Source organism: Lactuca sativa, chromosome 1 (assembly GCF_002870075.4).
Source record: "Lactuca sativa cultivar Salinas chromosome 1, Lsat_Salinas_v11, whole genome shotgun sequence".
NCBI lineage: Eukaryota > Viridiplantae > Streptophyta > Magnoliopsida > Asterales > Asteraceae > Lactuca > Lactuca sativa.
Genome location: NC_056623.2, coordinates 6,833,957 through 6,849,519, shown reverse-complemented (window position 1 = coordinate 6,849,519; position 15,563 = coordinate 6,833,957). Strand labels below are relative to the sequence as shown.

Genomic DNA, 15,563 nt, shown 5'->3' with positions numbered 1-15,563 from the left:
AGTATTCAGATAATATGCACACATAACACGTAATTTATATAAAATACTTCATATCTATGTATAAGATGAAAGTAATTATGCACTCACTTGATTAGGTGGTGATTCCGAACTCAGACAACACTTCGTTATCTCAAAACAATTTTCCTCGACAAAACCTAGTATCAATACCACTAGGGTTTAGTTTTTAACTCAGACAACACTCCGTCGGCTAATTCTCGACTGATATTAATTTTAACAGTAGGAGGAGATTATATTGTTAAATGTCCGCGTAAAGTTCATAACTTCTACATATAGACTTTGTTTCCGTCTGTCTTTTTACCGTTGAGTTCCTATTAATGAGATCTTCAATTCTCATTTAGGTCGTGTAGGCCAAAAACCGCTCGATCTAAAATTCGAGTTTCGGGTTGTGCACTGCTAAGCCAAATCTTAGAAAATTCATAACACCCTCATACGAAGTCAGATTTGGACGTTTTTTTTTGTATGTTCTTGGTTTAACGTATACTAAAACTTTTGTATTTATTTATAAGGCTAAAAAATCCTCCATCGTAAATTCACTATTTACGTCTCCCGGTGTCGTGTCGGTTTTGCCGTAAAACTTCGACGGACCATAACTTCTTCGTTATAACTCGGATTTCGGCGTTCTTTATATGTACGGAACCCTTGAGACATATTATACAACTTGGTTAAGATTATTTGACTAGCTCGGATCTACGGGCGTTACACACGCCCTCCTTCAAAAGTGCCACATCTCTTTCTCATGTGGCACACCTTGCTACCCAATGGCACACCATGCCTCATAAGTGGCACATCTATGCATGGAATGGCACATCTTGAGCATGGATAGCGCATCCATGCACCAAGGTGCTCCATTCCACTCTACGGTGCTCCATATCCTTCTAAGATGCTCTATTCCTTTCTCAGGTGCTCTTCACCCTTCTCAGATGCTCCATCCCCCCTTTATGATGTTTCGTTCATTTATCACATGATTCGTTCTTTTGTTACATAATCCATTCTCTTGTCACATGATCCGTTCCTTTGTCACATGCTCCACGAACCTCAAGTGCTCTATTGACTTCTAAGTGCTCTATTAAACTCAAATGCTCCATGTGAATGTTCAAAATGCTCAAGTCACATTTAACAGACCAAATATATACAAGTGTTATAGTTGGTTACTCTTTCAACTCATTATCCCTAGAAGAAAAAAAATGATAAAAGTGCCTTTATCTGATTTTTTACATTTTATTTCATTTATTATTTATATAATTGGATGGGTCAACATATTCTACCCTATTAAACCCCTCACAAATACCTTTCATTTCCCCTCCCTCCCTCTCTCTCTCCCTCTCTCTCTCTCTCTCTCTCTCTCTCTCTCTCTCTCTCTCCCCTTACCACTTATCTTCTAAATTCCATATAGAGAAAATCATAGTTTAGTCCCCATGCCTTATAGAGACGATTGTCTTGAGCATATCTTTTAAAGTGGCCCAAATTAATATATATATATATATATATATATATATATATATATATATATATATATAATTGAAATTGTTATATTTAGAAGCTAGTACAAGTAATCTTCTTTCGGTTATTCAGTTATTATAAAAAACTTGATAACATTTATGTATTCTAAGGACTTTTTTTCTACCTTCCACCATGGTCTAAAATATGTTTGGAATGACCCGATTAATACTTGTCGTTTACACCCTTGTATATATAGTCATAGTCTTTTTAAGAGTAATAGAGATCAAACACGCAACAAAAACATAAATTAAAGATTGTCCGACTTAAACAAAAGAATCAAGAACTAAACGTATAAATTACTTCAAAGACACCGTGGCCATTTGTATAATTTACCATATACAAAATAAAAGGGAAATCTTCATAAAAGTCTCAATATTTACGGAAAAGTTACACTTTAGTCCCAAGATTTTTTTTTAACGAAAAAGTCCCGAAAACCAGCAAAAATTTACAGTTTGACCCCTTTTTGACCGGTTGAAACCGGTACCAAATTAATTTGGGACTATTTCGTAAACTAATCCAAAATATTGGGACTTTTCTGTAAACAAAAAATATTAGGACTTTTCTATAAACAAAAATATTAGGAATTTTCTACAAACGGAACCATTATTATTATTATTATTATTATTAATATTATTATTATTATTATTAAAAAAATATAAATAAAAATACTATTTTTTGAACTTGTTATTATTAATATTGTTACTAATACATATAAATGCATTTAAGTGAAAATAATAATAATAATAATGATATTGTTTAAGGGTGAATGTGGAGGAGATGTTGATGCTTTTAGCATTGAAATCATAAATGTTTGCTTGTATATTTTTACTTTGTTATGGTCATTTCACATTTGTTGTTATTGTTTTCAATTCAGAATAATAATACGTAACAATTTAAAAGAAGTTATATATTTATAAAATTATTTATAAATAGTTTAAGCTAGAAGGATTTCTCACTTTGTATATAAAAATGTTTAAGGTGGAAGGATTATTTTTCAAATTCAACAGATCCACTACAAACATCTACATAGGTAGCCCATATCAAAATTCAAAAATATTAATTACAATATCTTGTTTAATAAAAAGTAATAGGACATGTTTTTTGGATTAATACTTTTGAATTTTGATTAATACTTTTGAATTATTCCTATTACTTTTTATTAAACAAAATATTGTAATCAATACTTTTGAATTTTGATATGGGTTACCTATGCAGATGTTTGTAGTGGATTTGTTGGATTTGGAAAGTAATTCTTCTACCTTAAACAATTTTATATACAAAGTGAGATTAAACTATTAATATGCAACTTCTTTCAAATTGTTAAGTATTAATATTCTAAATTGAAAACAATAATAACAAATATTAAATGACCATATACAAAGTAAAAATATACAAACAGACATTCACGATTTCAATGCTAAAAGCATCACCATCTCCTCCATCTCAACCCTTAAACAATGTCATTAATATTAGTTTTTCATTTAATGCATTTATATGTATTAGTAACAATATTAATAATAACAAGTTCAAAAAATAGTATTCTTATTTATATAATAATAATAATAATAAGGGTTCTGTTTGTAGAAAAATCCTAATATTTTTGTTTACAGAAAAGTCATAATATTTTTTGTTTACAGAAAAATCCCAATATTTTTGATTAGTTTATGAAATAGTTCCAAATTAATTTGGTACCGGTTTCAACTGGTCAAAAAGGGTCAAGCTGCAAACTTTTGCCGGTTTTCGGGACTTTTTCGTTAAAAAAAAATCTTGAGACTAAATTGTAACTTTTCCTTAAATATTGGGACTTTTATAAGATTTCCCCAAAATAAAACTATAAAAGGTTATGTCAACGAGGCACGTGCCTATCATGTGCATGTGTCTCTCAGTTCGAACAAAGCCTTAAAACCACTTCTCCCCTGCGATTTGGTCTCTGAAGCTCGATTTCGTGAATGAAATCGTTGATATGGCGAACCTGAATCCATCGCTCTTACTCTTCCTATCTCTAAACTTGCTCCATTTGTTTCATACGGTGTTTGCCAGAGGCGGTGAACGTGATTCAGGTTAACCCCTTTTTCGATTTTAATTTCTCGTTCTTTTTCAATCATATACTTGTTTGGCTGTTGAATGAGACTATTCTTTTGTTGTTTGGTTCGTGTTGTAACTATTTCTTGCTTCATTTTTAAATCATAAAATGATATGAACGGAAATTGTTACTCCACTTTTGAATTTAAAAATTGAAATATTTTTACTTTCGTATTCGAGTTTTCCACTGATTTTTCTACTCTGGCGACATAGATTTCCCTAAATTTATCTTTTCGATTATTGTTCTTTGTCGATTTGTTGCTTATAAGATTCTACGAGTTTCGAAGTTAAAAGAATCAAATATGGGCTCTAATTTTAGTTGGATATATTATTTCATAAAGATGGGACTTTGTAATTTGAAGTTCTGATGTACGAGGTAATGTAGAGAAAAAAAGATGATAGTGAGGCATGAAGGTCTTGGCTGTAAACATTGGAAAATGATGGTTTATTCATAGCAAAATTGGATTGATATTTAGGGCTTGTATTTAGTTGTTTAAGAGGGTTGAATATCACCATCTAATTTTAGTTGGATGTATAAATGGTACATCATGAATAACACATCTTGGGCATTTTTCATTTAACTCCCATGGTTTGACCTCACGCCTTAGAATTTTAAGTGTCACCAAGTATTTATCTAATCACCTAGTTTTCACTAAGAACCCTATTTTTTTGTCCCATGTAATTATCATGTGTTTTGAGGTTTTATATATTTAACTTCACATGCAACATGCTTTAACTTCTACTACAAATACATTACAACAAATGAATAAAGGTCATGGTTTCCACTTGACTATTTACTCATAATTACATGCATCAAATCTTGTGCTCAAACACATTTTAAATGAGATTTGTGACCACAATCCAACACGTGGGGTGATGATTTCTGCATCTACTTTCTCTTTCTTTTATATTTGCATCAAACTAACAAGCTTTAATCTAATACCAAACATCTAACAGAAAGATACCAAAATTACTTCAAATTAGCTTAATTCTTCTTGAAATTGACTTTATTATCTTCCCACCGTATCTTAACTGAATTATGTTCAACAGGTTTTGTGGATATAACATATGCTGCTTCAGGAAGGCATTTGTCCGAAGAAAGTCACTTTCAGAAACTGTATTATAACTTATCTCAAATTCAGATTAAAATTTAAACCATATAATTACTTATTATTCTCCAATAGTTTGATTTACTTTTGGCATTTTCCGAATATCTGCAATGCAGTAATAAGTTGGCTCATGGATATATGACTAATTCTGATCTTGAGAAGGCTATCAAGGCATTCCATGGTAGATGTGGTCGCATTTCCAGGATATACAGGTGACTTATTCTATTGATACATTGATTATTAAATCCCCTCATGAATGTCATTTATGTTCAAATAAACATATAATCTTGTTTAACTTTAAATGATATTTGTGTCATTAACTGACTCGTTTTTGATTCTCTCTTTGAGGGTCTTTAATCCTACACCAGTATTGGGAAAAGTGTCTTGGGAGTTCCACTGGTAACATATTGACTCACACCTCATCATTCTTTTTGTTATTCTTCTTATAATTCCCAAAATTATATATCCTCATACATACTTTCTTCCTTTGTTTCTAATGCAGTGGGTGTTGGAAATTTCTAATAATCCTGGGAAGGAAGAGGCTAAACCTGCTTTCAAGGTGATATTATGTCCAGAAATGCATGACCTTTTCTTTTCTTTTTTATTTTTTTTTGTTGAAATTGATTTTGGTTGATATGATGGATGTTGCAGTTTATTGGGAATGTGCATGGAGATGAACCTGTAGGGCGTGAACTTCTCTTGCTTTTATCAAATTGGCTGTGTGACAATTATATGAAGGATCCCTTGGTAACCTTTTCTTCTCTGAAATATTAATGCCTCCCCATATGATTATATTGTTCAAATTTGTGATATATAAAACTTTACATGTGAATAGATAACTGACATTGATATTTGTATATTTTTTATTCCTGAGTTTGACTTGCATTGACCTGTGATTGACTTGTGAATGCAGGCAACACTGATTGTGGATAATGTCCACCTTCACATCCTTCCAACAATGAATCCTGATGGGTTTTCATTAAGAAAACGTGGTAATGCAAACAACATTGATCTCAATCGTGATTTTCCAGACCAGGTATTTTCATCTTTGCATAATTGCATAATCTGTTTGTATTATTATAAATGTTATAGTATGTTTGCATAATTGATGTAACTGATTGTTAAAAGCGTTGGATTGATGTCTTGTGGTGTAGTTTTTTCCAATGAATGATGATTTAAACGAAAGACAACCAGAGACAAAAGCGATTATGAGATGGTTAAAAGAGATACATTTCACAGCCTCTGCTAGTCTTCATGGGGTAATAAATCCCTGAAACTTGTCTTCATTTCTTTGCAAATTTATTTATTTTTATTGCTTTTCTGTGAATGAACATAGACCACATATCCTTCAAAGTGTAAAATTTCTTATTTCTCAGGGAGCACTTGTTGCAAATTATCCATGGGATGGAACCGATGATAGAAGGTAAGTTCTAAATCAATTAATTTTTTTTTTTTTAACTTTTTAGATGAAAATGCTCATATTCTAGTAAACATCTTTCTATGAAGCACTAATGATCCTTTGCATTTTAAGAGTTGAAGGTTTAGTTAAATGCTTCAATAACTTAATATGGACCTTGAGGTTGCAAAATGATATTGTAGTATGCTGAGATTGGTTTTTCTGTTATTTCAGCAAAAGTTACTTTGCATGTCCTGATGATGAAACTTTCAAATACATGGCAAAGTTGTATAGTGGCTCTCACTTTAACATGTCTCAAAGCAGCGAATTTGAAGAAGGAATAACAAATGGGGCTCAATGGTATTATTCTATTTGAAATTGTAAAATGTACTTCAATTGGATTTTCTGATGTAAAATTTGCAAAACTAATATGAATGATTGTGATTGGTGCAGGTATCCCATCTATGGTGGCATGCAAGACTGGAACTACATATTTGCTGACTGTTTTGAACTGACCTTGGAGATCAGTGACAACAAATGGCCTCCTGCTAATGAGGTCAGCTTCATCTGATGCAATTTGTTTATATAGAATTTGATGCAATTCCAACACACAGTTTGAATTTTCAACAGTGATATATCGTTATTTTTTTTCAGCTATATAACCATGACTTCCTTTTTGGAGTTTACTTACATTTTCATTTCCTTGACATTATTCAGCTTCGCATGATATGGCAACATAACAAAAGGAGTATGCTTCATCTTGTTGCAAGCATTGTCAAGGTAATTGTCAAACTTTTTTATATCTACAAAATTATTGTTATTACCAAAAATTTCAATTTTTAGGTGTACTTTTGGCAATTAGTGTGATAAAAATCTGTTTTCATTTTAAGCGAAATTGATGAAGTGGTCATTAAACAAGTATGGGTTATGCTTTTGCAATGAATCTATTTTGATATATTTTTTTACATATATTTATTTTATGATTGTGAGTGTAGTCAGGAGTACATGGAAGGATCTTTTCGTCAGATTGTGGAGAGCCTTTGCCTGCAACCGTTGCAATAAAGGATATAAATTACACAGTATGTATTACTTTAATATTTCCACAAAAGAAAAAGATATAATATTTTCTAATTTCTAATAATAATATAATGATTAATGAATGATGTACAGATTAAAGCAAGTGAAAGATTAGCTGATTATCACCGTTTATTGGCCCCTGGACAACAATATGAAGGTACAACTCAACCCACACACTTTGATCATTTTGTCAATTTAACCCAAAAACTGAAATCTGTGGAATGCAGTTATAGCAACAATGGCTGGTTACAAAACACGAACAACAACCATCACAATGAAGGAAGAAGCAGTGACACTGGATTTCATACTCGAGCCAGACACCCATTTTTTACCAAATCAGTGTAGTAGTAAAAGTAAAAGTAAAAGTAAAAGTAAAAGCAGTCTGAAAATTTCTGAGCTTTTACCAAAATCCCAGCTGGAGGTGTCTCTAACTTTAGTTGTAGTTTTGGGTTTTCTGTTTTTCCTGATGAAAAGAAAAGCCATCATTAACCATTTCAAACTGCGAAAATCCCAACAACAAAGACGAGTCTCTGCTGTATAAGTATAAGAAGATTCCACAACTGCAAGTCTCTGTGTGTGTGTGTGTGTGTATGTGTATTTAATTCCTATCCAACTTTAACGATGCACACGAGCACATCTCTTGTTAGATGGACCATCAACGTTTAGGTGTACATGTATAAGTGTTGTAAACAATATTATTTTTACACATCACCCAATCATATACCAAAATCAAAGATATTTAGTTCCGGAATTCAACTTTTAAGTTGATAAGCTTTAACTGAGGCTGCTGTAGGAAAATAAAAATTATTTTTTATTTATTTTGTATGCTGTATTTGGTAATTGGTAATATGAGGTGAGATAAACAGATTTGGGTTTAGTTTTTATGACCCGCAAACATGCAACCACCAACCCGTTTATTATACGGGTTGTGTTCGGGTTTGTAAATAATTTCACAGGTTGATCCAGGAACTTGCTAATTTTATCCGATAAAAAAAATAAAAACTATATTTATTAAAAAGAGAAAGTAAACAATGATAAGTAAATATGTGATATTTAGACTTTTTTTTTTGTGATTAATAAACCTGAATTTGACTTATGAATCCGTGAATTCCTATAATTAAACGGGTTGATTTGCTTATGGCTAATTCGGGTTAATACGACACAAATATTTATATAAGTCGTTTTCAGGTTGAGTTTGTATAACTCACCAAGGCACCAATCGATATGATTGCCACCTCTCTTGTTAATTGGTAACAAACATTTTGACCATTTAAGATGGTGAAATAAGTTGCCAAATGTGAGTTTTCCACGTCTTGATCTATTGTTTAATATCATATTCCTTTTATACTCTTAGTCATATTTTTAATTTTAAAACTTTGCTATAAAATATACATTGCTATTTTTATTGCTGTTATTGCTATTTTAAAGATAGTTTTATTGTATAAGCAAGAATTTTGTATAATATAAAATATAAAAAAGTATTCTAAGAAACAAAATAGTTAAATACCTTCTGAAATCGAAGAATAATCACTACAACAATTTGGAGAAACATATGGAGAAATGATGATTTAAACATCTAGAAATAGATAAAAAAAAAATACTAGAAGTTTTTCTAAGCATAAGCTGAACATTTGTAAGGATGAAATTTTTTCTCTGCTTCTTGAAATAAATTCTTCACTTCATGTTATAGAGGGATTTGATCATGAAAATTGGTAACCGGATGTATTACCAGATCTTTCAAAATAATTGTTATCTTGTTAAAGCAAAAGGTGACACACAGAAATATTCGTTTCTTTTTGACAATTGAAGCCACTAGAGAATCTCTGATAAAAAAGACACCATAATTAAAGTAATAAGTGAGGAAAGCTTGTATAATTGAAGCCATCAACTCATTTTGATAAATTCATCGGTCATCGTCATCTTCTAATAGTTTCTTATTTAGATTGTAGCTAAGATGTGTCTGTACACCCATATGAATTTTAGGCAAAGTCACAGCCATAAATGGATTTGATATTTCTTTACCTGAAGCCGAATACTCAGGAATAGTTTCTTCTTATATATATATATATATATATATATATATATATATATATATATATATATATATATATATATATATATATATATATATATATATATATATATATATATATATATATATATATATATAAGAGCTAGGTTCTGGATTGACATCTATTATGTAGATGTGTGGATAATGTTATTCTGTGAGAATGACAAAGAAAATATGTTGTTTGATAATATTAATACGTTCAATCTTATATAATTATTGTAATTATTAATCATTTTCACTAATTAAATCGTTTATAAGGTTATTATACATTTTTTTTAATTATTCTCATTCTGTCAGAATGTTATCAGGATGTTTATTGAGTCGTATTTTGTAAGAATTTAAATAAATAAAAAACGATGCATGAGAACAAAAATGAATTAGAATTGATGATAATCCATTAAAATAACAATAGTTCTGTGAGATTGAATGTATTCACGTTACAAAACAAGATATTCTTTTAGTAATTTTCATAAAATAGCATTATGCACACGTCCATACAATAGTTGTTCATCCACATTATAACCTAGCCTATATATATATATATATATATATATATATATATATATATATATATATATATATATATATATATATATATATATATATATATATATATATATATATATATATATATCATGATTCATCTTGGTTGCTCAACGGGTAATAATTGGGCACTCAAGAGGGAAGTCTTATGTTCAAACCTTGTGAGTTTGAATCAAATTATGACTAACAGAAATATATGATATAGTTCTAAAAATGAGTGCTTAGTATCGTCGCTAAAAACAAACCCTCTCCCTCCAAACCTTGCAATACTGGGGGAGCTGCAATGGGCAACGGGAAACCCATTTTTATGTAATAGTATGTATTTTTTGAAATGATACTTTTTTGAATAAATTATATAAGATTAATGGTAAAATATGTACAAAATGGTTAAATGGTAAAAGGTGTATAATTTTTTTTTAATGATATAATGTGTATATAATAAATAATTAGCAACCACATGACATGCCACGTGGTTTGTAAGGATGTCAAAAGCTTCTATGGGACCCCGATTCCGTATGAGTTAATTTTTTAAAAAGTTCGGGGGCAGGGGCGGGGGCGGGGGCGGAAGTAAGATTAAACTCTGTTTATTTTTGGGACCGGGGCCGGGAGTGGGTATTTCCGTCTTATACTCCCGCGGTGGCCCCATTTTATATTTATATGAAAAATATATATTTAATATAAAAATATATAGACAATATATGATCTAATTTTAGGTTTTCTTGACTTTCTTTCACTTCATATCATACGACGATACGATAGTGAATTGATCATATATTTTTAGACATGTCATACTTTTTTTTTGTAATGTTGTATTTGTCGTATTTTATATTTGTAAGTTTGTTCGATTTGTCTTTTTGTAATGTTGGATTTTTAATTTTTAGTTATAAAAAAACTAGATTTTAAGCTTTAAAAATTATGAAAAATAGTTTTTTAGCTCAAAATATAACAAATATTTTTTTGTCAAAAAAATCAATTTTAAGCCTATAAAACACGGGAGCGGGGGCGGGGGGAGGGAGTAATGAATTTATTCAGGGGCGGGATCTGGGGCTATGTAAACAGGGGATTCGGGGGCGGTGATAATAACTGATTTTGAGGGCGGGAGCGGGGGCAACTATTTCCGCTCCCGTTTGGTCTCGTTGACATCCATAGTGGTTGGTGACATACTATTATCAGTAACGTAATGATATTTTTTTAAAACAAAATGTGAAGCTTAGAGGTTATACGTGTATAAACACTATAGTTAGTTGACAATTGACAATATATGTACACAAAAACAATTCAGTTGTATTTTTTTTTATAATTCTAATACTTTCTTACATTTATAAGTCATTTTCTCTTATAAAAGTGACAATGACATGAAATATTACTCTCTCTCTCTCTCTCTCTCTCTCTCTCTCTCCCATATTAATAGTCCATATTTTCTTTTTGTTTTGTCCTAAAATAATAGCCTACTTTTAAAAATAAATATCATTTTTACCAAAATACCCTTCATTATGAGTTAACCTACCACAAAATTAAATGCAACAAAATGATGGGATTAAATGCAACAAAAGTGTATAATTGACATTTTATTTAATAAAATTAGTTGTAGTTAATATTTTCTTAATATATGTGTTTTTTGTCTATACACAATAATTTTTAGGCGGAAGAATATATATAATAAAGTAGTTTGATTGTTCGTCTTAGTTATTAGGGTTAGAGAAGTCAAGCAAAGGCCACAATAATTGAGCTCTCATCATTACGTCGGCGTACGTGTCAGGTTTCATGTCTTTATCATATTTAGTGTCTTGAACTTTGTTTTTTTGGTTTGTTGTTTGTAGTCAATAAGAAAATTTTGGTTGATTGTTGAAAAAAAATCAATTGAAAAAAAATCAATGCATCATTCTATATGGACTCGTTTATTTGTCACCTAAATTTGGCAACAGGTAAACAAATTATTAAAGGAGTTTTTACAAAGCTTATAAATTTACTAGCACTTGTTACGAGCTTTTACTATATTTTGGTGGTTTCATAGATTTTCAAACAATTGTTAAATAGTCATCTTATATGAAAAAAACAATAAAATGATATAAATACAAATTAATGGATCCCGTTGATAAAAAACTCACATTGGAAATGTTTTTGAGCTTAATTGGATTTATGAGTTTGGTGTTCAGGTGTTACGGAATTTCTTAACGATTCTCAAACTTCAATTCCAACGGCTATAAAGCGGTAACATTTCTAATATATATATATAGGCTAGGCTAAAGTGTTTTTTACATTTATTGTGTGCTATATAATGCACCAATAGAAATTTAGTAAAATTATATTATTATTTAATTAAATAATGATAGATATTAAATGTTTTCCATAATTGTATGTATATTAAATGATATCCATAATTATAATTTTCTCTTTAAGGAAATTAATTAAATTCGTCATTAATGTCAGCAATAACATTCTTTGAGAATGAATTCGTATTTAGGTTTTTATGTCAGCAATAACATTATTTCAGGACCCACTCACTTAAAATATAATAAAGTTGTATGGAATATGAAGAATGAGGGTGTATTCTAGTATAATATACTCTCGTTTTCCTAGAATACACTCTTATTATTTTATATATGAATTCATTCTGAAAGAATATTATTATTGACATTAATGACGAATTAAATTAGTTTCCATAAAAATGAATTATAAATATGGATATCATTAAATATACATTTAATGTTTACTCAATTCTTATTGGTGCATTCTAGCACACAATAGATGTGAGAAACATCTGAACCTACCTCTTTCTCTCTCTCTCTCTCTCTCTCTCTATATATATATATATATATATATATATATATATATATATATATATATATATATAGAGAGAGAGAGAGAGAGAGAGAGAGAGAGAGAGAGAGTTAGGTTCAAATGTTTTCGGTATCTATTGTTTGCATGTATGATTGATTCTGGACCAATCATTTTTGTTATTTTATGAAAGTAATTAATGCATATTAAATGCTGAAGATGTAATTAATATCCATTATATCTTCAACATGTAATATGCATTAATTATTTTCTTAAAATAACTAAAATGATTGGTCCAGAATCAATCATACATGCACACAATAGATAGTGAAACCAAAATAACCTAACCATATGAATATATATATATATATATATATATATATATATATATATATATATATATATATATATATATATATATATATATATATATATATATATAGGGAGTGGTTCAAATGAGAACCCTAAGAACCATGTTTTAAATGTTTTTATTAAAGACATTTTAGACAAATTAAAAATTAAAATTATATAAAACAAACTTTTTCATTCCCTTATTTACAACTAGTTGCCACTTATTCTTGGAAGTTGCGGGACCACCATCAGACCGCTGTCGGGCCGATGTCGGACCACCGCCGGACTAACAACAAGTTCAATTGTATTTTCAGGTCATATTCACAGCTTAATAAAACAAATATTATAGTTCTAATTTATTTGGTAATACTTTTTAATACATACCCTTTTATTTTTGCAACCAAACATACAAAATATTAATAAAAAATAGATTTATGCCTTGACAAAGTCAATTTTTCTTTTTCTAAATTTTAGATTTCCTTGCGTATTCACAGTTTAAAATTTTCATATTCACAGTTTAATCAACATATTAATTCATTAATACACAACTATATTTTCATACATACATTCATTCATATTTTAGAGCAAAATTTATATCAAATATACAACTTAATACAGTCCATTTACACTTTAATACACAAAAATTCACAACTTAATACAATCCATTTTACAATAATTCAAATATTCAAAGAAGATAAACTCAAACTCTACCATCACCACCAACTACAATACGACATCACCAGCCACAATTGTCACCATCGCAATCATCATTCATTCTAAATCAAATATGTATATAAAATTGTTAATTAACAACTTAAATATTATATTTATAATTCAGTAAACCAATTAATTCACTTATTATAAGTTTACTGCAAAATAATTATAAAACTAATATCTTCTTACATATTTATACAACAAAAAAAATAAATATATTCACAAGAAAACTAAAAAAAAATATTCTCACGTAAATCATTTATATTTTAACATAAAATTTATTATAAATTCACAGCTTAATACATTCAATTAATAGTTTAATCAGAAAAATCACAAATTAATGCAATTAATTCACATTTTTAAACACAAAAATAACAATGTAATACAAAAAATTCACAATTTAATACAGTTAATGCACAGTTTAAACAAAAAATTCATAGATAATGCAGTTAATTTACAGTTTAAAGCATAAAAATCATAGCATAATACATAAAATTCACAACTTATTACAATACATTCATAATTTAATACACAAAAGTATAAATTCACATCCATATTATCAACCTAAAACTCTTAATACAGTCAATTCACAGTTTAATACACAAATTCACAACTTAGTATAATAAATTTGATGTTTAATACATAAAAATTATACATTCATTACTATATTCTTAAATTAAAACTCATATTTCAAAACTTTACTTCACAGTTTAATAAAGCAGTTTATGACACTCATTTAAAGTGTTCACAACTTAAAAGACACTTTTCAAATTTTATAATTTTCATTCACACAAATCATCAAACACCTTGTGTGCATCAAAAAAACCATTCACAATACTTATACAACTCAAGCTATTCATAAATACAAAAAAAAAAAAACACACAGTAGGATTTAGGTTATTCAAATATTAATACATAAGTTTTATACACTTATTCACAACTTAATGTACAACAAACACTATTTACAGTTTCAATTTTTCATTCAGGCAAATCATCAAACACATTGTGTGCATCATGAAATGTTTCTTGATTCTGATTTTTACTAAGCCTTTTAACACATAATAGGTAGCAAAAATGGAGTAAGATGTAAAACACAATAAATAAACATGAAGATAATTGTACAGAGGTTAAAAAAACACTCATATAAGCTCATCATAATATACATGTTGGTAAGAAGATGATGAGTGCCACATTGGTTGTAACAACACCACCAAATCTTAATGATCTTGCTTTGCCACTCGTAAGATCTCATATATATGGTCTCGTCGGATGTTTGTGCTCGTGTAACCGGCCTCGTCAATAGTCAGTGACATTGTAATCGTCGTTGCTGGTGGCGATTAGTAGCAAAATTTACAGATTTGGAGGAGGAAGACACTGCTGGTGGTTCTAAAGTGGTTGAATGGTGGTGGATCTCATAGATCTAGAGCGGAAATCGCACATCTAGATGGTGGCACCGGTGTCGGCTTGGATTCCACCGGAACTCCTTTGTCTGAACATTAGATTTTCTCGGAAATCCTTCCACGTCTCGAGATCCCATCAGAACTCCTTCCACATCACGAGATCTAGCTGAAAAACTTATAGATATGAAGGAGGAAATTGTAGATCTAGCGTCAAAAGTCATAGATCTAGAGGTGGATCTCGTAGATCGGTGGTGGAGACATCGTCACTGGTGGTGGTGGTGGCGGTGGTGTAACAAGCGATGAGAGTGGTGGTGTTCATCAGATTGGTGGTTGAAAGATATAAATGAAGGTTTTTGCTCTAAATGTTAAAAGGGAAGTTGAAGTTAATAAGTTTTAGATGCATCAGGTAATGGTTCAAATGGTTCTTATTCTTTTTTGGTTCTCATTTGAACCTTTACCTATATATATATATATATATATATATATATATATATATATATATATATATATATATATATATA

General features: G+C 29.7%; 1 protein-coding gene across 1 annotated transcript; it reads left to right on the top strand.

Moving 5' to 3' along the window:
* The first annotated feature begins 3,390 nt into the window (after window positions 1–3,390).
* Window positions 3,391–7,936, top strand: LOC111875971 (carboxypeptidase SOL1). Its single transcript, XM_023872489.3, has 15 exons — window positions 3,391–3,581; window positions 4,654–4,720; window positions 4,829–4,924; window positions 5,081–5,111; window positions 5,215–5,271; window positions 5,364–5,459; window positions 5,626–5,748; window positions 5,867–5,971; window positions 6,089–6,135; window positions 6,343–6,468; window positions 6,562–6,664; window positions 6,826–6,888; window positions 7,104–7,187; window positions 7,279–7,342; window positions 7,413–7,936. Exons 1-15 carry the CDS (start codon window positions 3,485–3,487, stop codon window positions 7,724–7,726), a joined length of 1,473 nt encoding a protein of 490 aa, XP_023728257.1. The 5' UTR covers window positions 3,391–3,484; the 3' UTR covers window positions 7,727–7,936.
* Window positions 7,937–15,563: the final 7,627 nt, after the last annotated feature.